This window comes from Lethenteron reissneri, chromosome 24, assembly GCF_015708825.2.
Source record: "Lethenteron reissneri isolate LAM-NWPU_2019-01 chromosome 24, ASM1570882v1, whole genome shotgun sequence".
Lineage (NCBI taxonomy): Eukaryota > Metazoa > Chordata > Hyperoartia > Petromyzontiformes > Petromyzontidae > Lethenteron > Lethenteron reissneri.
This window is the reverse complement of record NC_083802.1, coordinates 17,899,165-17,922,543: the sequence shown is the minus strand read 5'-3', so window position 1 is coordinate 17,922,543 and position 23,379 is coordinate 17,899,165. Positions and strand designations below refer to the sequence as shown.

General features: G+C 47.1%; 2 protein-coding genes across 7 annotated transcripts in view; one reads left to right on the top strand and one right to left on the bottom strand.

Moving 5' to 3' along the window:
* LOC133346732 (protein FAM227B-like) overlaps positions 1 to 8,530 on the top strand; it is a 58,151-nt gene extending 49,621 nt beyond the window's left edge. For 5 of the 6 annotated variants that reach the window (XM_061558561.1, XM_061558560.1, XM_061558558.1 and 2 more), the window contains 5 exons: positions 4,497 to 4,645; positions 5,564 to 5,730; positions 6,504 to 6,581; positions 6,879 to 6,936; positions 8,395 to 8,530. In XM_061558561.1, the coding sequence (XP_061414545.1) occupies positions 4,497 to 4,645; positions 5,564 to 5,730; positions 6,504 to 6,581; positions 6,879 to 6,936; positions 8,395 to 8,409 (467 nt within the window). In that variant the 3' untranslated portion in view covers positions 8,410 to 8,530. Of the gene's footprint in view, positions 1 to 4,496; positions 4,646 to 5,563; positions 6,638 to 6,878; positions 6,937 to 8,394 lie in introns of those variants that run through there. The other variant, XM_061558563.1, reaches the window with a different exon arrangement.
* A 73-nt stretch (positions 8,531 to 8,603) lies between these two features.
* GALK2 (galactokinase 2) lies at positions 8,604 to 22,819 on the bottom strand. The gene is made up of 10 exons (XM_061558564.1): positions 22,591 to 22,819; positions 21,985 to 22,073; positions 20,406 to 20,529; positions 19,483 to 19,573; positions 18,394 to 18,540; positions 16,612 to 16,710; positions 15,143 to 15,295; positions 13,830 to 14,040; positions 10,574 to 10,787; positions 8,604 to 10,192 (listed from the first exon to the last, which is right to left on the bottom strand). Exons 1-10 carry the CDS (start codon positions 22,641 to 22,643, stop codon positions 9,982 to 9,984), a joined length of 1,392 nt encoding a protein of 463 aa, XP_061414548.1. The 5' UTR covers positions 22,644 to 22,819; the 3' UTR covers positions 8,604 to 9,981.
* Between the last annotated feature and the right edge of the window lie 560 nt (positions 22,820 to 23,379).

Sequence of the window (23,379 nt, the reverse complement as noted above, 5' to 3'; positions counted from 1 at the left end):
ATCCTCGCGGTGCTATATGCTATATAACATAACGTGAGATCAATTCATTGAGGGCAGAGCAACAGGGAGGCAGAGAGCGAGGCGAGAGAGAGAGAGAGAGAGGAAAGCATTGAGTAGAAACGCTCCTTGTTTACTTGGTATGGTCTGACTTGCCAAAACAGGTATGGAGGCACCGGGTCCCGTTGATTTGGCTGACCGCCAGCACTATTAGAGGAATGGTTGGAGTTCCAGCAATAGCTGAGGGCCTGCCCTTGCCTTGGGGCTGCTGTAGGCTGCTCTCGGCCGCTGCTACACACTCCCGAGTGCGATGCTCATCATGGCTGGTGTTTGTGGAGATTTCTTTTTGGTGCGGGGTGGTGGTGGCTTCAAAGAATGACTCGTGTTTTGCGCAAAAAAAAATCATTTGTGTGCTCGCTTGACGTGTACCGCCCGCCGCGTGTGCGTGTGCTAACTTTGTGCCCAGTGTGTGTACAGGGATTTTGTCTATGAGCATGGCCCGCGCAGCAAAAATCTACATTGGATTGTTTTTTTTTCTCATGCAGAGATGGTTATCGTGAACTTCATCTGTTTTGCATTATTAATGGTCAGGCTATTATCCATTATAATGTATTGTGTTTACACAAGTGTGCCCAATGTACACACCTTTTTTTACGTGTAATATCTTAGAAAATTGATTGTCATTGCTTAATAAAGAGGTTGCAGATGTAACACTTAGAAATAAGACTTGGCACTCGTTATAACAACAATATAAGAGACACATGCTTCCCGTAGGAGAGTCCAAACTTTATTGGAATGAAATCTCAGTTGTACATGCTTTATATTTTCACCTGGAAGTTTTTATTCTATCAAATGGTCGGTTCACAACCCAAAATATTCTGTGGCATTATTACCTCCAAAAAACTAAACCTGTGGTCTTATTTGAATTTGCCTACGTACTGCATTTAAATGTATACGTGCAGTGTGTTCATTTGGGCTCATCATTTTAGAGTGTTGTCATTATGTCTGTGTGTGTGCTTTTGTGAGATAATGCATTAGGGCAGGTCACCCTCAATAAAACAAAGTTGCAAAAGCAGAATTTGCATCATAAACGCAAGGGTGGTGGGGGGTAACCATAGCTTATAAAATCATTCAGCTGCAGGCTTCTCTCCGCATGGGCGATCATACGGATGGAGGGGAGCTCATAGGGACCGCAGCAGAGTCGAGGCATTTTGGAAGCTTTTACTGCGGGTACATTACCCTCGAGCAGACCAAAGTTTGCTCTCCTTTCAGTCTTTCCTGGCTCACTTTGCTCGTTAGCGGCACTAATTGCGTTCCCTTACAGCGGTTAGTCGAACATCAAAGTTGTTCCTGCCCTTTTAACGCCCGTTATGAGTCGTGTGTTTATTTTCAACGTTTTATTGCTTTGGGCAGCTTATTGAAAAATATATATTTCTATTTTTTTATTTTCAGATATTGCTTGGTAGAATTCAGTCCATGTATTATTCTTTTTGGATAGGTTTCATTTGCATTTTAGAAGGAAAACTTTTTTTTTTAAGTTGGCTTAAAGTTATTCATTTTTATTTCCTGTTCAAAACTAAAGGGCTCAAAATTGCACTGAAACATTATAGGATATCATAAGAGCTACAGTACAAAAACACAATATGAAGAGGGCATATTTTTGGAACTTGTGACGTCATTGCTGTGGAATTAGTTCTCTTAATTCCATAGATTGTACAGGCTTGGCACACGCAAACCAGATTCATTACAACACAGGGATGTGTTCCCCCCCCGCCCACTGCTTGAAAGTGTGCTTTTTATACAATTCTTTGTTTTAAATACACATATTGTAAACATGATGCTGGGGAAAACACAGCAAGCATGCTAACATTTAATTGCCTTGTGTATTTAGGTTATACTTGCGAGCTCAAAATGGTTTTAAATACCATATTCACTGGGATTTAGATGCGTCTTGGTGGGCGCGCGGCAGGGGGGGGGGGCTAATTCCACACTGAGCTTTGGGAAAGCAAACAGAACACACACACACACCCAGCCTTGCACGGCCAGTGACCCTCAACCGCTTCTGTGTTGGGCATGCTTTGCCCCAAAAGAATTCTGTGGTTTGAGTTGCGTGGCCAAACAACACGCATAATGCATCTTAAACCCACAAAAAGGTGTTTGGGTAAAAGTAAAAAAAAAAGCCAAAACACATCAAAACAAAACAACATTCTTGGAAAATGTAGTTTCCATTGATCGCGGCTTGAAGCACGCCGGCGAGAATGACTGCACACGAAGTCGGGGCTTTTCATTCTCTTGGCTTGGCAGATGCCGAGCGATGACTTTGTACATTTTCTTGCCGTTATTCAAGAAGAAAAATATACATACGCTTCTTATCCTGTGTTCATTATCTTTAAACGTCTATTCGCATATCGAGTCTATCCGAGTGTTTTCAGACGACAAAATGTATTTTGAAGGATCGCCGAGATTGTGTCTAGCCAAGGCCATCTGTGACACATTCACGGGACATTTCATTTACCTCTGTGCCAAATGTTACCTGGTAGCACTTTTTTTTTCTTTCTTCCCCAAGTGGAACTTTTGTAACTTTGGAGGTTAGTACTGTATTGGATTTTATTTCAAAATGTTAGCAAATGTTAACCTTTATTGCATGTTAATCCCATAAAATATTTGTATTATTTGGAAGGATACGTATTGCAGTTGTAATGACAAATTAGCCAAGTTAATGCAAGAAGACAAATGGTGGAGGGAATTTTTATAGGGGCATTCAATGTGTCTTGCACTTTTATGACTCTCTTAAAACGACCAAACTGTTTAATTAAGAAGGTAAATATTGTTTAATGAGCATTAGGCTGCTGTTAAACGGATAGAAATACTTGAGCGAGGAATTTGAGTTAAAATAATAATTTACAGCGCATTGCCAATCCACTGCTGGATGAAGGCTTGCCTATGCCGCGCCCGTTGAAGGGGGTTTTGTGTGACCATACTTCACCACGCTGGTCAGTGCAGGTTTGTTCACAAGAGGGGAGCACTGCTTCAGACATTCCCCGCCGCTATGGTAAACTGTGGCATGGAATCAAACTCGGGTCACCGGGTTCATCGCGCCGTGCTCGACAGCCCTTGCCGCCGCCGCCGCTCCACCCGAGTTAACATTGCCGATGTTGTGTCACGTGTGTTCAAGATTAGTTACGATTACAGGATGTTCAATCGTTTTTCCTACAGGCAGCAAACAGCAAAATAAGTCGCCGCACACTGGAGAGTAAAAAAAAATAAAAGTTGTTGCGTTCAACTCTAATAGTTACAAGCATGCTGATCACGATGATCGTGATGAGTTGATGACGATGGCTGGTGGTGAATGTGGTAATGCCGGTCTGACATCAGTATTTGGTCTGCAAAGTGAATGGGCCCCCAACACAATGCACACTGCGGCCACAGTCGCAGACCATCTCAGCTGGGAATAAACAGAAATGCGTGGCTGTGCTGGGAATGGAGTGAGTTTCTAAAGAACAGATCTCTCATTACCACCCCTTTATAACTGCACGAATGGGCTCAGACTGCATTCATAGCCCATTTCTTTCCAGAACGCTTAAAATGAAACTTTGTTCCCCCTTGCCAAAACGTTATTTTTCAGGTGTTCACGGTAAAGGAAAGAATCGGCTCCCATTACTAGTTTGTGACGGTGATGTGCGGCGATTCTCTGGACGTCTTTTTTTGTGTGACTGAGACAACCTGTCAAATGTGTAGTAGTAGTAGTTGTAATCTTTTTTTTTTATATCGCTCCTTTATTCAAACCAGGTGGGATTCCACTGAGAGACATCGTTTCTTTTCGTGAGGGAGACCTGGGCGGAAATAAATGGGGCATGAGGTAGTAGGGAAGACACGAATTTTGTCGGTACCAAGACGTTGACTTTAAAGAATGAAAAAAAAAATGTTCAAAGGCAAAACATTTTTTGGAAAAAAAATGCAGTTCTGGTTGATGATTGTAATCATAAACAGGAATATTTCCATTTTGCACAATGTTGCAATGCAAGTTGACAGAAGAAATGCCATCATTGATGGGAAATTCCGCTTCATTAATGTTCAACTGGGAGGATATGGTCTCTCATATCAGTAGAACTCGCAGAGTGTAACCCAAACCTTCTCTCCCTGGTATTTGCAGGTAATAAAGGCCAAAAATTACAATGCAGACCAAAAAAAACCTGCGTCAATGGTTAATTTTTTTGTTTCACTGTCATCCTGATATCGGAGGGCTCCTCATGTCAACTTTAAAAGCTAACTTTATTGCACTTATCCCTCAATAGTATGAGTTACAGAAACAAGAAAAAATAACTCCCGTGTGACGTTACAGATCCAAAAAAGGGCCTTTCAGCCTATAAAGCCAGATTCACATCCTCTGGGGCTTCCTTTTTATGATTCTTGTTAGCAAAAAAAAAAAATACGTGAATCAGTCAACTTTATTGGTTTGTTATTACAAGGGCTCACACTTTGCGCTGCCCTGTGTTCAGCAAAACCAACAGTGGGCACCCCACCTCGGTTTGATGTGGAGGCGGCGCGAGCAGACGCGGCTCGTTCTGGCGCGCCGCGGGGCGGGGGTGACCGCCGGGAGCTGCCGTCACACGCGGACGTCCACGTGGCTTCAGCCGACACCAGAGAGGTGAGGCTCTCGCTAAGACGCTGGGAGTCTTCTCGCATCCCAGCCCCCCCCTCTACACCCAACCCCGGCCCCCCACTTGCTTTCCGTCACCGCGCTGATTTAAGGTTACCGCAGCCCGGGTTACAATTCGCTCTCAAACTTTATCTGTGGTGTGACTTCGTCGTTAGATTTATTCTTGCGTGCCTTTGTGGTCGACGGAGAGTCGGACGGAAGGTGGGCGCACCTCTGGTTAGCACGGTTGGCGACGTACGGTGTGAAAGAAGTTCAACGCACGTACATACACGGGAAAGTTAGAATGTGAATTGTACGATCTAGGATTTGACATTTAGACCTCGGCATGTCGACATTGGCAGGTTGACGAAACTTATTCAGTTGTGCTTCAAGAAAGAAAAAATAATCTACTTTTGCGTCGTACCCATCATATCTTCGAATAAAAACGAGTGTTATTTTGTTGGACGTGAATGCTGGTTGTTCGATGCAGAAACTGACAGAAAGACCTGACATCGGAGAGACTATATCAGAGAGACGCACATGTGCAGTCGTTTGTCAATCCACTGCTGGATGATGTCCTCGCCACGCCGTGTGGATCGTGCAGATTATTTGACGGCACTTCGCCACGATGGTCAGTGCTGCTCGGTGAAGGCGGTCAATAACGAGCTGTGTGCACGGTGGTCACTCATTCTAGCACCGTCCAGCGTTGATGCCCGCTTGACTTCTGACGATGAGCATCGCCCAATTCTCCCACGAACGGGGAAAACATTGTGTCTTGACTCTAAACATGAATCGTGAGCGCGCTTAGTTGGCGGTGCCAGTGAATGAATTTGACGCGGTTTTTTTTCTTCTCCCAATGTTCATTCACGTGTCTCATTCACTTTTGTGCTCATTTTCCTTTTTGCAACCCCCCCCCCCCCCCTTCAGTCACATTTGGTAGGACCGGGCCAGTCCTATCGGCGCGTGCCGTTTAATGTGCGCGGCCAAAGCCCCCTGGTCGCCCACGTCCTCCAGTCAAGCCACCTCGCCGCGGGTTACAGGGGCCGTCTGGCCGGTGGATGGGTCAAACTCACCGAGGTCAAGCCAGTCCCGTAATATCCTTTACACGCGGCGGACTGCCCAACGGCGCAAGTGATGGACGCGGCCCCGCACCTCATGCATTGCGCCACGGTGGCGAGATGTTAACTACCTCGCCTGGTAATCAAGGAGGTCGTCGGCTCGATCCCGACCCTGACGCCTGTATAGTTGGAGTTTCCGTGTCTCTCTCCCTGTGGTCGTGTGGATTTTTCTCCGGGTCCTCCGGTCTTTCCCCCCACATTTAGAATCAACATCACGTGTTTAGGATATTTGGCTGCTGTACATTTCCACGTGATGATAAGTCACTTTGTTGAGCCGTCATTTGTGATAGCCAGGTTGCTTCTGAAAAAGAGCTAGATAGCTCAGTGGGCTTTACCCTTTAAAATAAACATAGTTTCGTTTTTTATTCATAAAGGTTTTTGGGTTAGATAGCGTGAGTATAAATGTGTCGTAACCCTCCACCACCCGACACAGCCAGTAAGGTTTGTCACGTAAACACAACGCGACAATTAGTTTACTGCTTCAGCCCACCGGTGTGTTGGAGAGTAAACCCACAACATTTACAATTCGGGTACGACATTTCGCCGGTAATTACAACCAGCATCATCAGGTGACGGCCGTAGTTGTGGAGAAATCCTCCTGTTTCGTTTTTTTTTTTGCTACTCCGGGCACGTGGTGGGGTGGCAGGTTCTCATGCTCAGTTGCACCACAGCCGGTTTTGTAGCTTCGTTTTCGGTTCCTTCCATCGCACGCCGCAGCTGCCCTTGACTGCAGCCCCGTGTAGTATCACTGCATCTGGCCCAACCTATGCGGACGTCATCAGCGCCTGGGAAGCTCAAAACAAGCAGCTCAAAGACAATTACCGCAGGCGGGTTGCGTGTGACTCAGGCTTTGCAAATGCAGCAATAATTTAAACACCATGTTGAGTTCCTTCTCTTTTAATTGTACAGCTTGCGGTAAATGAAAAGACATGTAAAAGCAAAGCTTAATAGTAATTTTGTCTGTTTTGACATTTTTTTTGTTGAGAAAAAAAATAAGAAAACCCGTGGCTGCTGCTGCTGCTGCTGCTGTTAATGACGTGGTCACGACAGATGTGAATTCAAGAAGGCTTCGCGCGATGCCACCCACTCCTTATTGTTGACGGCGCCGTTTTGATGTTTCACAGGACGCGCACGGAGATCGCTGGAACAGACGAGAACTCGATCTGCACGCAGGAGGAAAAGGTGCTGCGTTTGATGTGGATTGTAAAATATGGCAACGGGCAGAGCAATCATTGGCTTCGGCCATCACGAGCGCAGCTTACCGAAATAAATAGCATGCTGAAAGGACGAAAATTATTTGAAGTTTTTTTCCCCTAAATAACAGGGTGAAGAGGCAGAAAAATACCAGAAGTCCATTGAACTTGTGAAAAAAATGGGCGATGTTTTTGGTGCCCCCGTGTTTTTTTTTTCTCTCCTCTGTCCTTTCGGTGGTTATCACCTGCCCCGTACGCCTGTTTGTGTGTTTATGAGCCGGTTTTTTTTGGTTGAAGAAACACATGAAAGGGCCCCAGCACAATGTAGCAGCCCGAGCGGTTGAATGGGAAACTATCGGGTATCCTGTACTTTGCGCTAATCACCACACCTTAACAGTAACGCCGTGCCTCGGCTCGGGAGGGATTAACCGTGCCGCCTCCACTCTGTCTCCTCCTCCTACCAACCCACCCACCCACCCCCCAAATGGACCGCTCGAAAAATCGGGAGGCTACTTGTGCTGTCCACCTGCGCCGTTTTGTTTCGCAGGTCACAGAGACGGTGACGTCTTTATTGATCTCCGCCGATTGCTTTGGCAGGTTTTGTACACAGCAAACTGTGAGAAACCGCCCAATCGCGCACCGGCTTTAAATGTTGCGCTGCGGGGAACTTTAACCATTTTTTGTTGAACTTTGTCGCGGTTGAAGCGACGCGTAGGGGCGTTCAAAGCAATGTGTTTGTCACCGTGCACAATTGTGTAAAGATGTCCATATTTAATACGCGCAATTTGACGCCTTTCAAGTCCCGAGCCTTTAAAATCCTATTATAAAGGTAAATGGTTTCGTGCTCGACTTGAACACATATGTTGTTTCGTGATGCTCGCCGTACGTGGGGCACTTGCCATTGAAATATCTGGCCAACGAATACGGCGAAAAAAAACAAATGGTGAAGAGAATCCCAGAGCAGCAGCAGCAGCAGCAGCGAGGCCACGGAGGCGAGGCGCACAGCTGCAAGACAAATGGGTTGTTTCTCAGTCCGTGTTTACACTTCACGCCGCTCCACTTTGGTTTTTACAAATACCGCAAATCAAATAAGCCCTTGTTTGGAAATCCATCACTGCGTTAGAGGTATCTGTGAGCTAATGCGAAAATATTTAGCACAAATTTTTAAACAGCGATAGGGATTGGGAGGGGAGGGGGTTCTGGATTGGGGGAGGAAAAAAGGCAAACGTCCATTGTACGCTCTTGTCGCGAGGGCTGTTTTACACACGGCGGCACGAATACTACACCGTTGCAAAACTTCGTAACTGTTGTAGACGCGAGGGTGTCATTGTAGACCCGAGTGTCATCCGAGTGTCATTGTTGAAAAACGTGTTTTTATTAACAAAGCTTCCCACCCCCCCACCACCTTCCACCGCCCCTTATTCCTCCGCCACCTTCTCCACCGCAGCAAGGCGACGTATGAGGCGAGCGAGGGCACCCAGGTGGCATGGAGGTCGCCCGTACGCCACCCAGGAGCAGAGGCCAGCCCTCGGTGAGATGCTCGCAACGCTGGAAGTCAATTTGGGAGCTCTGCAATCGATGCGTTTTTGGTGGTGGCTGTTGAAATCGTATGGGACGTGACGAGAAACAACACACGAGCAAGTCGGCAACACAGTGTTGTTGTTTTTTTTCTACGTGATTTTTATTCGATGTATTAATTTGTGAAACTCATGCAAAGCAATCGTGACATCGCAGAGATTAAACAAATCGTATCCTCCCCAATGGAGAGATGACATTGAAATTATTGATTTTATTTCTAAATGTCAAATTGACAAATCACTAGTTGTGAACTATTTATAAAAATGAATTGTCAATAAGACTATTAAAAACCGTTACCCCTTTCTAAAAATATAAGTATGTATACACCAAAATCCTCTGCATGAAGGTAACACATACCACAGTATTACATTCATTAAAGCGATTACAACAATCATTACACTGTTTCACGTTTCCCAGGCCTTTAATCATCCTTTAATCTCAATCGCTGTCCCCATTCAGCCAGTTTGTAAAGACACACAAAGAGGTAGTTCAGAGATTGGGTGACTCAGAGGGATAGGGAGAGAGAGAGAGAGAAGTTAAAGAGTGGGACGACCAGGAGCTCACCCCCAAAGCCACCCACCTACTCTCCAGCGGCCTCGGCGTTTTTATACCCACGACTGTCGGGCCGGGCTACCTGCCGTGTCCAACCACGTCCAAAGCATACAGGTCTCTCTGCCTCCCCCCCCCCCCAACGTCCGCCAAGTCCCCGATCTTAAATTACACACAACAAGGAATCGGGTTTCCCCTACGTCTGATCTGGCAGCAGGGGCCCTGCGTTTTCCCATGAACTCTGCACCCAGAGCCGGAGGTAGGAGGGGGGGGGGGCTTCATGTGACAGGACTGTAGCATCGCTGAAAACGCTCTAATTTTACCGTCCAAACCGCTATACTGGGCGCGTGACATGTGACCGCCCTGCCGCTCTGAAAAGCGCCGGGGCAAAAAATGAAACACGAAAAAAAAAGCCTTAATGCTTGCTAATTTCTCGCAGGAAAGTATTGATTTCTCAACAATGGGAGTGTTTGCGTGAATACTAAACAAGCCACGGGCAGGGCAACACAAACCTGTAGAAGTCGGTAAAGCGCGCGACCCTGTTCAAATCGCAGGAGAGATCTTTTTGTAATGTGCGTAGATTGTTTTTACTTAAACAAGCTTAACCGACTGCCAGTTCCACCAATATTTTGCCTCGTGTGCCATATATTGAACCTATTTACCTTAAACACCTTGCGCTATTATTTCCCAGTGGACATTGTGAAAAAAAATTATATCCAGGAAAATGGACCCAAAAAAACCATGAAATTAATTTGCTCAGATATGAAGATTTTTTTCTTTCTTAATCACAACACACCAACTTCTTGGGAATGGAAACTTCCAGTAAAACGTGGATGTGTACACGTGGCCCCCGCGTGTAACAGGCAACAGCAGCTCTGTGCCGCAAGTGGGGGGGGGGGACCCCTATTCACAAAGCCTCTTTGTAGAGGGCGGCTCCCATGACAGGTTGGGTCGCAAACATGCTGTTGTATGCCAAGAGCCGAGAGTGTGGGGCCTCCACGTAAAACCTCTCCTTCAACAACAACTGGAAGGCTTCTATTTCCCCGACAGGCACCAGAGACACGGCGCACCCTCCCCAGCCAGCGCCCGTCAAGCGCGAGCTCACGGCACCACTCTTGCTGCAAGGGCGAGAGAGAGACAAATAACTTGTTACATGCGCAGGATGCGTCATTCATCTGTGGCCAAGTTGCTGAATAAAACACATGCATAAATATTGGATTTGCACAGCAAAAGGCTTTTTATAACCCCCCTTGGGTGTTGATGAGTTTAATGGCACGATTTGAATAAAAAAGCTTCTTGGATCTCAACTTAGCTAACAATCAAATCGTGGGCAACAAACCGACCCTCCTTCTCTAAATAAAGGATGCACCTTTTTTAAAATATATATTGGCAGTGTCAGTACTGGTAACCTGACCGGCAAAGATGCGGACAACTGGCTCCAACGAGCATGGATGTTGAGAAGCTCGTGGAGGAGGCGACTTGGACGGGGCCACACTTACAGGCAGCACTCGACAAGCTTGTCGAGCTCGGGGCAGCTGCACTCGTACAGGTCCCGGCAGCTGGCGTGACTGTCATTCATTAGCTCGCCCAGGCTGCTCATCACCTCCGCGTCGCTCCCACTCTGCGCCTCTTGGCAGACCCGTCTGAACTGCTGCACCCGCGCGGCCTCGCCGAACACGTGCTTGGCTCGCTGATACAGCTTGAAGCTGTTAGCTGGAAGGGATGAAAACAAGCGCACGTCGTACGTTCGCTCGCGCGCACACAAGCCGTGGAGAGCGCGCGCGCGCGGTTCTTCTTAACCTGTCCGCCTGCGCCCATTTGTCCTGGTTTGACACAAGCTATCTGGAGGAGCTGCCACTTTTTAAAGTGCCAGCGTCACTAATCTCGCACCTAACGACGGCGATTGTCAAAACGGCGAAAAGGCGAGAGCGGCCACGTTCGTAAATGGTGCAGCCGACGCCTAACACGGCCTATGTGAGGAACATGGCCAAGTAAAAGTGGTGGCTTTTAATCAACGCTAAATATAGCCCACCCCCTGCACGGGCGACAAGCTCCCGCTTGCCAGTCATAGTGAACATACCTTCCCTGTGATGACGACCGAAGCAGGTATTTGAGACACAGATAGAGCTGCCCACCCAAGGGCGGTCGCGCGCGCACACACACACACACACCGTGAACAAAACGCACTTGTAATGCTTTGCTATGCTGCGTAAATACAACCGGTGGCCCGCCTCGGCCTGCCCGGCGTTTGGGGACGATCACCATTGGCAGCACTCCCACGGCTGCGGCGGATGGGATTACATCACTTCCAGAGGCCCATCACAACACGCTCATTAAATACCCCCCCCCCCCCACCTTTACCAATTGTACATTGCATTCAAGCATGTGTTGATGCAGAACAAGTGTTATGCTGTTACGGGAAATCGTATTTCACCTTCATTTTTTGTAATTCTGCATGTAAGCAGCTAAATTGTAAGGCGTCTTACAGTGAAACGTAGCCTCTGGGGGGAGCATTAAAATGTTATGCCCAAGTGGTTATTTTATACGGCTGCGTTGTAAACTTGTAGACTCCGGGGCTACGTTTTAGGTGGGACCCGTATAAAGCTTTGAAAAAACAAGTGATCCTCTGACCAACTCACAAACGTTCCTCATTTACCGAAATCATTTCCCATTGCACGCGGAAGCACTTGAGCCCCTGGAGATGGCACGACGCTCATAACACGGTGAAGCGGAAATTAACATTGCACGTATAAATACAGCGCGATAAATTAATACAATAACAATGGTAAATGTACTTTTGTGCGGGGAGATTGCTTCCTGTGGCCTTTGATGCTTGCACTGCGAATTACATTTATTGCACTCTCCTGCCTCTTTGATGTCGGGATGGGTTTCAGACAACGGCGAGAGACTTGCGCGCTGATTAGCAGGGAAAATTGGCCACGCCTGGGATAAAGCAAACGTCGTGCGGAGGAGTTCCGTATCCGGCCGCGGCCAACATCCGTAGCAAGCGGCGATATGTGAGCCTGTGCTGGGCCCCCCCTCCCCCCATGACGAACTCGCGCTGGCCAGGCACGGAGAAGTATGGTCAAACGACACCCGTGACCCATGTGGCGTGTGGAGGCCTTAATCCAGCAATGCATGGACAGGGGGTTGAAAGTGATATATTTTAAAGCAAACCTTGCTCATCGGATTAGAATTGTTTCAACGTATAAACCTTTCTCAATTATACCAGCTTTTGCTGTGGTCATAGTGATGAAAAAAAAATGAAACAAGCTGAACTAATTTTAGCTTTGCAACTTCAAAGGGAATATTCTGACTTCTAGCTTTCAAGTATGAATTAAGACTCGAAGTTTACAGGAGGCAAATGGTTTCTTAAAGGTCAACTTTGTACTGCATTGATAAACACTGGTTTTGGGTGTGCGTTGGTATGGGAGGTAAGGTGTGGGTGTACCTGTGTACATATCTGTGGATGAGTGGCGAGCGCACGCTTGTGGAGGTGCATGCAGACTCGGGTTATGATTTGACGTGCAATGGCTGAACCTTTTGGACACATCTTTTTTCACGATCGTGTTTCGAGAAGGTTGTCCGAAAATACCTTTGGTTTAATAATATTCCTTTCCTTTTCATTTCTCTCCCCCCAGCTTTTTGGGGAGGGGAGTGAGGGGGAAAGTACAACCTCCTAGATCTCAAAACTGGCTAGGGATAAAAGACTGCAACATTTAGAGATGACAGATCAGCATTTGGAGATGATCAGGTTTTCTCGGGGGGGGGGGGGGAAGGGGGGGCTGAGAGCTTCCGTGGCATTTGACACTGTGCCATGGCAAAGTGTCAAAAGAAGCTAGAACCCAAGTTCAAACTAGAGGTCCTTAGATGCCCAGCTGAGCACCTGGGCTGCACGGGGCGGGCACTCCAAACGGTGTGTTGATGTGTGTGGTTAAAAAAAAAAAGTGCTCATTCAAAGACACGAACTGTCAAGCACCCCCTAGTGGGTAAGAATGATAAAATGACATTTCATAATATCCGTCAGCGGTCGGGGAAACGCTGCGATTCGATCGCTCGACTCGCAGTCGGAAGGTTGCGGAGTTGAAATATCAGTTCAGGGTCAACTCGGGCTATCATCCCTCCAGGGTCAATACAATTATTTCCACTGTTTATAAAATCAGCAAGTGGCCATTCTATGGATCGGCCCTGCCATGGAAATGTGGAATTTACACCAATGCCTCAGGGATATCAGTGGAGAGAAGTGCTGCCCCAAAGTTATAGACTCTGCATGATACATCTGTGGTTGTGGCCTGTATTTTCCTATTTGTTCAAATCGTGTTGTATTATTGCCCTGTACGCATGAGGGACAGGTTTGCCCTGAACTGAACACCATATGCCCTTCCAAAAACCCTCCAACCGATGTCATGAATATCAAAGGAACTCAATAGTTTTCTTCTTTTAACACTTGTATAAAGATAATGTAGGGCGCTGACTTGACCGTTAACGTGGAATTGGTAAATGTAGTTTGGTTCCTTCGCGAATTTTCTTTTTCAAGACCAAATTGTTGCTGGTGTGTTTGAACGAGCCACTCCGTAAGTGACAGTCGACCGTTGTGGAGTATCGTCACTTACCGAAGCACAATCTGATCGGCCAAACACACTCAACAATGTTTCTTGGGGTGAGGCCTACGTAAAAACCACTTCGACACCTCCGTAAAAACCGCCCTCCCGAGCGCCTAAAACCGGGTGTGCAGAGTGCGCAGAGCGCGCGTACCGTCGCGAGTGTTTTCGCTCAGCACGGACGCCTCCAGCTCTTCGGAGGCGATGCCCAGCAGGGCGCAAACCTCGTCACGACTGTACGGCTCGCAGTGCAGAGTCTCCTCCACCAACCGCACCATCTCGGGCAGCTCCAGCCCCAGCTTGTCGTGGAGCTCTCCCAGCTTGCTGATGTTCCGCCACGTCAGCCCCTTGGTCTTGGCCATCACCTACGGCAACAAGTCAACTCGGCGTCACAGTGTGCCGGACGCGGTTGCGCGCGCCGGCAATCCAGAGCACTCAGAGTGAAAGTCGGTGGCAAACAAAGAAATTCGAGTTTGTGATACTGCGTTGGAAGTGGTGTGCAAGCACCAATAAATGCTTTTCAATAATACTGGCCTAAAAAGGGAAAATATATATGTATTAGGTGATGTTTTGGGCAAAGGCCCTTCTTCATAGCAGAGACAATTTCTGCTTTTGGTAAACGGAGAGATCACTGTGCGAGGGCCTCGCAACTTGCGAGGCTGAAAGGGTGAGCGTAAGATGGCGAGAGCAAAGAGAGCGGGACGCTTGAGTATACGTTCAAGTTCATTTATTAGGTATAGCCCTGTGAGCCATTCGGCTCTTGAATCGGGTGCAACCGCAACAAAAGTACACAATGTTGGTTATATGCAACATTTAATACCTTCTCTGGGCACACAGGTTTTATCCCGTATGAAAGCAATACTCATTCAGGAATTTTTCCAAACGACCCCACCAATGCAGGACCATCTTGAAGAAAAAAAGTATTGAGCCTCGTAGTCTTTCTTGCATAAAATAGGGCCATCTATGATAACCTTGTGAGAGTGCATTATTGTTTGCGCAAGAGAATATCTGGGTACCTGTAGTCATATGAAGTGTGTTATGAAATGTGTGAACTCTAGTGGAGACATTTTTTATTTATTTGTCATTTGGGACTGCAATGGCTCTGGCATTATATTACCTAATATTTTGAATGGTGTCACACGGTCTTTAATGTCCGCCTGACAAGGCACCAGCACGCTTTGACAGCGGCCCCGCGTAAAATTTCCCGTCGGCTGTGGGAATCCAGCTCTCGACCCAATGAAAACCGGCTCGTCCGTGAATGTGCACCCGCGACCCTTTCCATCCCAGCGCGTTCACACACTTGACGTGAGACTGCGGCAGCCGGCAGAGCCACTATAAAACATCGTTTCGCGTCCCCTTTATTGTTTTTAACTCGATTTCACAACAAAGCTTCAGAGGAGCGACTCGTGTTGTGATCTCGTTGGACACGGTGCATCTGCGTTCCAAGAAAAACAACGGCCCCAGTACCTTGGTGGCAAGTCGACACTCCACTACCCGCATGTTGAAGTGGGAGGAGGCCGCCTTGTTCATCTGCGCGAGGCTGTTGGTGATGACGAACGCCGCGCCTCCCGGCAGGCGCACGTCGCTCGCGCGCAGGGGGTTGAACTCGATGAGTTTCGCCTGACGAGGAAAATGGCAAATGACCGTCGGGCATACACGACGGCACTCTCTCCTCGCCCGACGCCGCTGGCGTTTCGGCCCTCGCGAGCGGAGGCAGCGGCGCGCGCTCTCCCTCGGGATGTTTTGCAAGGGCCGCGCTGCGGAGTAGCGTCCATCCGTGGCGCAGGCCGGGAGAAGACTCACTAGCTTGTCTCCATGCTCTCAACTGGCTCCCCATTGCCAGTAGGGTCACATACAAGATCGCCTGCCTCTGCCACAATGCCTTCATATCTGCCTGCCCGCCGTACCTTTCTTCATTATTGACAACTTGCAGCTCAGCACACGGCAGATGCCTGTGCAGCGCGACTCACGACCTCCTCTTGATACCAAGATCCAGGATGGTCATCGTGTCTATGCGCCGCTTCTCGGTGGCAGCCCCAACAGTCTGGAACGATATCCCTCTGCACATTCGCAGCATCACCTCAATCGCCTCCTTCAAGAGAGACTTAAAAACTCACCTCTACAATCACGCTTTCGAGCGACTTTGAGCTTGGCTCCGCGCCTCTGAGTTGCGGCCACTACGTCTGAAAATTTGCGCGCGTTTCAAATTGAACTATTATTATTATTAAGCGGCGCAAGAGGCCGAGGCGTGTTTGGCCGCCTTGCGTGCGTCTCGGCAAGGTTCCTATTGGCTGAAACGAGTTCAGCTGCAGACTAAATACTGCAGTGATATTCGGAAAAGCAGCAAGGTGGCCTCGTGTTAATGTCACAGGAAACACTTCACACAGTGTGTGTTAGGATATGTTTGTGGAATATTGCTATATTTATGTATAGTGTGCCTAACTTCTTAGTAGGGCTTCATTTCTCATTGAATATTTTCTGGTTCACTGGTACAGCCATAGTGAGCATTATACTGAAAGGTATATTGGATGTGGTAAGCCAAATGATGACAGTTTTTTCCGGCTCGTCAGCAAAACAGACCAGGCTGAAATTAAGCCCCAACAATTAGGCATGTTTGATTAAATAGGTTCTTACTCACGATACATGGATTGCATTGTCCAGGTAAGATTTTATTTCGTGAAATTCATGACAATTATAATGTAATCTCATATTCGGGCGAACGTACCAGAACAGAATGAGGGAAATACAAACGAGATAGAATGGAGATGCAAAGTTACATCACTTTTAACCACATCGTGACTACAAATTGTTAAATTGTTGCAACTCATCGAAATGAGTGTGGGGGGGGGGGGTCGAGTACCCCATATGGTTTATTAATCATCAATGCCATTACGCTTTGGTAGTCTGTGGCGCCCCCCCCCCCCACATTCTCTTACCTTTCCCGCTTCAGCCAAGAATGAGATCGACTGATCCATGCCTCCACCCTCCGTCCCAATATACCTTTCGCAGCGCGCGCACACCTCGGCCAGCGTAACCTGCAATCACAGTTTCTTTTTTTAACAACGGCCGACACGCAGATGTTGCGAGGTTAAGCAACGACTACAGGTGGCAGGGCCGCAAACAATGCAACAATTACTGCATTGTGTAAATTTGCGGCAACATTTCCATTCGTCTTCAATGGCCTCGTGCACGTGTAAGCCAGTGTTATTTATGGAAAAAAACCATTGTGCCCCTCTGTGCATTAGCACTGGCAATAGAAGACATTTCAATGGCTGGGCAGACGCTTGCTTTGTTTATTTATTTGGTTGCCAGGCTAACAAGCCACCAACGTGTTGGTAATTAAACTTTTTCCATTTTGCCGCATGTAGCCCAGAGGGCGATAAAAAGTCATCTCGCGGTTAAGAGCGGGCGGGCACATTTCATCCCGCGGCCACTCACGTTTCACGAGCGCCACAGTCTAAAACTCGTGCGCACGACGACAACGGTCGGATCCGAGCGGAGGTACAATTTGACCCCTAAAAGCCCCCCCCCCCCCGAACAATGTGGGAAGCAACTGCAAGAAGACCCCGTCGGGTCCTTTGGCCTGACGGTGGCCCCCACGTGGAAACGAGCGCTCCCTGCCAGCGGCCGGGCGCACTGGGAACGGCACACAACGCTCATTCTCAAGCCAAACCACCCCCCGAACAATGGTAGCGCACCGATATTATCTTGTCAGTCAGCCCTGGCAAAGCCTTGCCTGGTGTTGGCTGTGTGATAAAAACATGCTGGTGCTTTGATGGTCGATTATGTGGCAAAAAAAAATTCCTTCTTTGAAGACCTGCCTGACCCAAGCATTGATACGCTCGTGAAACCGACGAACAAACAGCGAGTCCGTTTCATCTCTTTATACTGGGTTCTCTTCCAGTTACAGTGACTTTTTATGGAATTGATGTACGAATTGGCTGATTCAACCACTATTTGCCCAACAATGCGCCTACTGATAAATCACTTGCAAGCATGTAGCACATTTTTAAAAAGAAGAAAAAAACGTACTAAAAAATGTCAATCACCATTGTGACTAAGTATATTTTTGTTGCTATAATGGCTCATTTCACAACTAATATAGTGTCTTAAGTAGGGAAAATGTGGAATTTTTTGGGAGTTTTTTCCCCCCCCTTCAACCTACTGAATGCTGCTGGCACTGAATAAATGTCAGCCCACTCAATCAAAACATTTCACCAGTGTACAAATAAAGTCGACAGTTGTAATGCCATGAACTGCCCAGCTCACATTAAGGCAGCTGCATGTGCCATTGCAGAATGAACTAGAGCTGGGACAATTAGTCCATCAATCGACTAAAAGTTATAATAAAATATTTGTTGTGGTTGATTATTCAGGCCCCTTGATAAAAAAGCCACACCCAGCATGACGGCAGCCAATGACATCACCAAGCCCTGCCCCCCATCACCTCCCGTCCACAGCAATACACTGTAGGAACAAACGTTGTACTCATTCGACGAGTCAAATAACCGAACCAATAATCAGTAGAGTAATCAGTTTAACATGAAGGCTTTTGCGATCAATATTATCCAAAGCAGAATTTTTTTGGGTTAGATGGTGGGTTTCACGAGAAATTAATATTTACGCGATCAACCCCCAAAAAAACTTTATTATGGTCGAGTAATCAATTACTTAATAATCAGACAGCCCAGCCAGCTCTGGCCTGAACACAGCCTCACCTTGGACATGCTCTTGTGGTTGGCGTGCATCGTGGCGAGGCCGGCACAGCAGACCATGGCACTGGAGCTGGAAAGGCCCGAGCTGGGAGGGATGGTCCCATCCACGAGGCAGTCCATGCCATGGCACGTCACCTCACCCAGGTGCTCCTGTGAGCAATCCCAGCAGCACACGTTGACATTCATAAATTGTTCACCAAAGCAAAAGCAAAAAAACAGCAGAGCAAGTTTGTGAAACCTTACATTTTCAGGTACCTTTCCAAGCCATGACGGTTTTTGTTTACTATTAGTTTTTGGTGCGTTTAAAGTGTAAATTATAGTCATTTGCTCAATCGCAATTGCTTTAATCAATTCACATAATCTAAAATTAGTCAGTGTCCATCCTTAAGTGAGCATTGAAACAATGCTCAGCTCTGTTGATAGCTCTTGAGTCAGTGGTGAAATTCCCACGCTTTTACAGCAGGGGCGCAATTTATCTATCACATGGCCACTGGCGATCACATTCACCACCCGAGTGATGTGAACAATTGTGATGATTTTGGGATGGCGTTGACTGCAAGAATAGATCCTTTTTGTCTAAGTTTTAAGGAATAGTTTGTGCCGTTTATCATTTTCCATCCCATTTGTACATGTTTCTTTCCTCCTTTAGCCAAAACGCAACATAAGCATTTTATCTTTTTTTTAAATATATATTAATAATCGAAAGTAGTACATTCTCACACATTAGATCCAACAAATGTATTGCGTGCGTAACAAAAAAAAATAATTTAATCGCTGCATTTTGCAGACCGAATTAAAACCCGATATTGTGTTATAGTCTAACTGGGGAAAGCAGTGGTGCGGTGGTTAGCGTGCCTTGCACTAAGAAGCTTGTGTCAGAGCTCAATTGCAAGCCAGGGCAAGCATCATTGGTGAGTGATATCTGACTTGGTTCCTGCATGCTCTCCCCTTGTTCACCAACACTGACTGGTGAGGTGGTTTGTGGTCAAAACAACCACCAAGACCCACGTGTCATGTGGAGGCCTTCATCTGGCAGTGGATTTGCCAAGGGGCAGTGCATTATTTAAACCAGCAATGCGATGCGCGTCGTACCTTCAATCCCAGAAATCCGCAGAGGAAATAGTAGTACCAGTGTGGCTGGCTTTTGTCTATCACAACTTTATCCACAGCAACATTGTAATCACTGCAAGAAAGAAGGCGCATCAACGTTAATTGCACCCCACTCTAGTGGACTGCTATGATGTGTTTATATATATACACACATTCGGAGGGGGGGTTCCTTTGACTCCTATAATTACCTTTAATAAAATAAATCTCTTTTTTCTTGTTAATTCTTACTTGAAGGTTAAAGTAATGATTCTTTTCGACTGAAATTTACTGAAGCAAAAAAAAATACTTTCATAGTTTTCACATTTCTTAATCTGCAGCGCCATCTAGTGGTTACAAAAATACAATAAAAACTTTTTTTAACACAAGGTGGCACTGCATGATTTATTTTGGGGGTTGACGCGTGACCACGTGTACAAACTGCGGTGGGGAACGTATCCAGTTTACGACTTAACATTCATAGGGCACTGCCACTTGGGACCTACAATTTCGAAATTATATCTATCATAGCAAGCATCTTAGCTGCAATGATCTAGAACCAGAGGGACCATGTGTTTGACTCGGATAATTTTAGCATGTTCAGTCATATTGTGACTTAAAGCTTTCGTGACTGCAGGAATTCATATTCTTGGTTTTTTCGGTAAAGTCACGTAGATAGGTTCAAAGAAAATAAAAAAATAACAACAAAAAACTACGACGTTTCGCTCGCAACACAAGTAATCGCCATCAGGAGAAAAAAATAGCGGGAAAGCTGCTTTACCAAAAGACCTAACAATATGTACAGTCATTTCAATAGCCTCTTGCATTAACCGAGACGGTGTGTTCATGTGTTTCTCGCAAGTCCGATTTGGCCCACAGTAAGGAAAGGATTCCCCACCGCGAGTCTCAAGCAATGCCATGCGGCTTACGGGTAGACGGAGTTTGTGTTGGCCAAGTTGACAATTCCAGAGGTATTTCCAGCCACCGCTGTCACGATGTCTTGCTCGATGGCCATGGGCAGCACGGCATAGCCACAGTAATCGATGTGCTCCCCTTTGGGACAACAAGAAAACACACCTGCGTGTCAACATTCCTGCCCGTCCACGTGAGTGAGGCATGTGTGCAATTATTGCCATTAGCTGCAGTTTCCCTTCCCACTGCTGGTGGGATGACATCACTGCGTTGAGGTGGAAAAAACCCAGCTGGGCACGTGGAACATTACGAGAGAGTGGAGGATGCTGCACTGAGTGACGACCTCTGAACCCAGAGGTGGCACCGATCCTTGGATGGACTGCTGCACCCACAGCACTGTCTACTCAGAGTACTTTCATTGCGTTCAGCTGACTTGGATTATAAAGTTGCCCCCATAACGACCTGGCGTCATGTGATATTTTGTTTGTGCGTCGTAAACAGGTTTACCGGACTGAGCTCATAAGCATATGGGCCTCACGTGACGATGTATCAGATTTTTAACAAATGTGATGCATACATCTCAGTTGCAGGCAGGCAGACTTCCCAAACACAGAATCTGGTTAACAGGTTGGCAACTGCAAAGGGGAACGGCGGTAGTGGTTATGGCACTGTGCTATGAACCTCGTCACCCAAGTCCAATTCCTGGCCACGGCTAACATCAGTGGTGAATGACATCTGAACCGGTCTAAATCAATCCCCTCCCCACCTCCCACTCCACCAATCTGTACTGATCAGCGTGGCACTGTATGGTCTAATAAGACCTCATGATCAACATAGGGTGGGCAGGGTGTCAATCCAGAAGTGGATATACAAAATGACTGTAATCTACTTGTTAATAATCAGAATATCTATTTATACTGGAGGAATCCGATGAGTTATAAAGCTCATTTTCACATATGTCCAGTAGTTTTCACAGATGTCAGTAATGACTAATTGCATTACAAATTTTACATATGAGAAAAGGAAATGTGTGTACATATCAGCCTGCTCCTGTGAACACCACCGAGTCTGTAAAGACGACAGTAGTGCATGTATATCAGATCACCACCATTCTTTACGCCAATTTATCGAAGGATTAAATGTGCAACGTGGCTTGAAACTCCGACAACAGCGCGTGAGACTGTGTGTGTGCGTGTGTGTGTACGCGTGTGTGTGTGTCACTGTGTGTGTGTCACTTTGTGTGTGTACGCGTGTCTGTGTGTGTGTACGCGTGTCTGTGCGCAATAGTGTAGCGGTTAGCGCGCTGCGCAATGAACCCGGCGACACGAGTTCGATTCCCGCTCACGGCCAACATCAGTGCAATTATCTGAACCGGTCCCGGGCCTCCCCTAGGTCGACTCAGCCTCAAATGAGTACTTGGTGCGGTGTGTAAACATTGCCACTAGGGAGACAAAGGCGGTCGGGCGTGGTGCTGGCCACCTACCCCCTTGTGTACCGTTCTGGCCTTCATAGGTGCTCGCTAACAGCACTTGCCCCTACAGTCTGTTAAGGCTATACGGTAGATCTTTGTCTTTATCTTTGTGTGCGCAAAATCACCAATGAGGTTGACGCGACCTGGCGCTCGGGCATAAAACTCGGGAGCTCGGCCAAACTTGCAGAGAAAGGCCGCCTTGATGCGCGAGAACCTGCGGAGAGGCATTTAGGGGTAGACAATATTCAACAAAGGGCGCTTCAATTGGCCCTGGGGATACGCACACACCTTGCAAAACAAAGTCAAGCACGGCGTTTTCTTTCAACGTTGGCACATCAGCAGCATTGCACGGGAACTCTGCCAGCTCGGTCACGTTGACTCCTTCGTTCTCGTGTGCCGCCACATTAAAAGCAAGATTTTCGAAAGGACGGAAGTTATTTTTGCGCAAATATTTATTTAGTAAGTTTATATACCATGTATTGCATATATCCAACCGTTTCGAATTTACACAACTCGGAGGAACGAACTAAATTTTGGCCGACGGATACAAAATAATCAATCAAATAAATGACAGGACGCGCATTAATCAAATAGGTGAAGCTACAGGACTCTATTGTATTTTGCAAAGAGCACCGTCGTTGAGTAGGTAACTGCAATCGAACCACCTCGATCTCGTGCGACCTGTTCTTTCAAACACAACTCTCGCGTCATTAAACAACCAACGAACTCACCTTTCGTTTGCATTCACGTCTATTTCCAGGAGTTTAGGAGGCTCCGTCGCCATGTCTCGTGCAGGACTGTCCGAGATCTGTAAGGCGTTAAGAGGTAGACAGGGAAGCGCACACACACACGCGCAGGAGGGAGCTAGGAAAGGTGGTTGGGGGGGGGGGGGTCTCCCCTTTCCGAGGCTGCACGGCGCTGAGCTGCACCCGGAACCACGATCAGCTGATCCCAGTGGAGGCACGTGGCATCACGCGCGCGCGTTTACCTATCCGCGCGTTCACTGCCGCGCATTCAAGCCCCCCCCCCACCCACACCACCAAGTTTCAAGTTTATGAGATAATTTACACCATTGGAACCTCCTTTGCCAGTAGCAAAATATGATGATTGTTTTTTTTATCCTTTTATCTGGCAACAAAACTGACACCTTGTTTTTTACAAGGAGTCATGTTTGCATTGACCACAATACCTGCGGTCGGAATGCAAACAAAAAACATAACTCTGATAATGCATGCACTGTCCTTGAAATTGATTGGTCCACACCCGAGACAGCTTTCCTTAGAGCCTAGTCTCACATGGTGTTGGACCAGATGACGCCAAAAGGTGCACAACTCAAAGACAATGCACCATCAGAGTATAAGAACTCGGGGTAAGCATTTACACCATTGGAACCTCCTTTGCCAGTAGCAAAATATGATAAAAAAAAACTTACCCTTTTATCTGCCAACAAAACTGACGTAGTTTTGTTTGCCAGATAACTTGAAAACGTCAGTCTGCGTGGCGAATCCGTGGCGTTGCAG

Excerpts from the sequence above, each read along its gene's own strand:
- GALK2 (XM_061558564.1), bottom strand. The coding sequence starts at position 22,643 with ATGGCGACGGAGCCTCCTAAACTCCTGGAAATAGACGTGAATGCAAAC. Across the intron at positions 22,074-22,590 it reads GACGTGAATGCAAACGAAAG|GTTCTCGCGCATCAAGGCGG; the intron begins GTGAGTTCGTTG and ends GCCTCTCCGCAG. Across the intron at positions 10,788-13,829 it reads GAGCGAAAACACTCGCGACG|CTAACAGCTTCAAGCTGTAT; the intron begins GTACGCGCGCTC and ends CATCCCTTCCAG.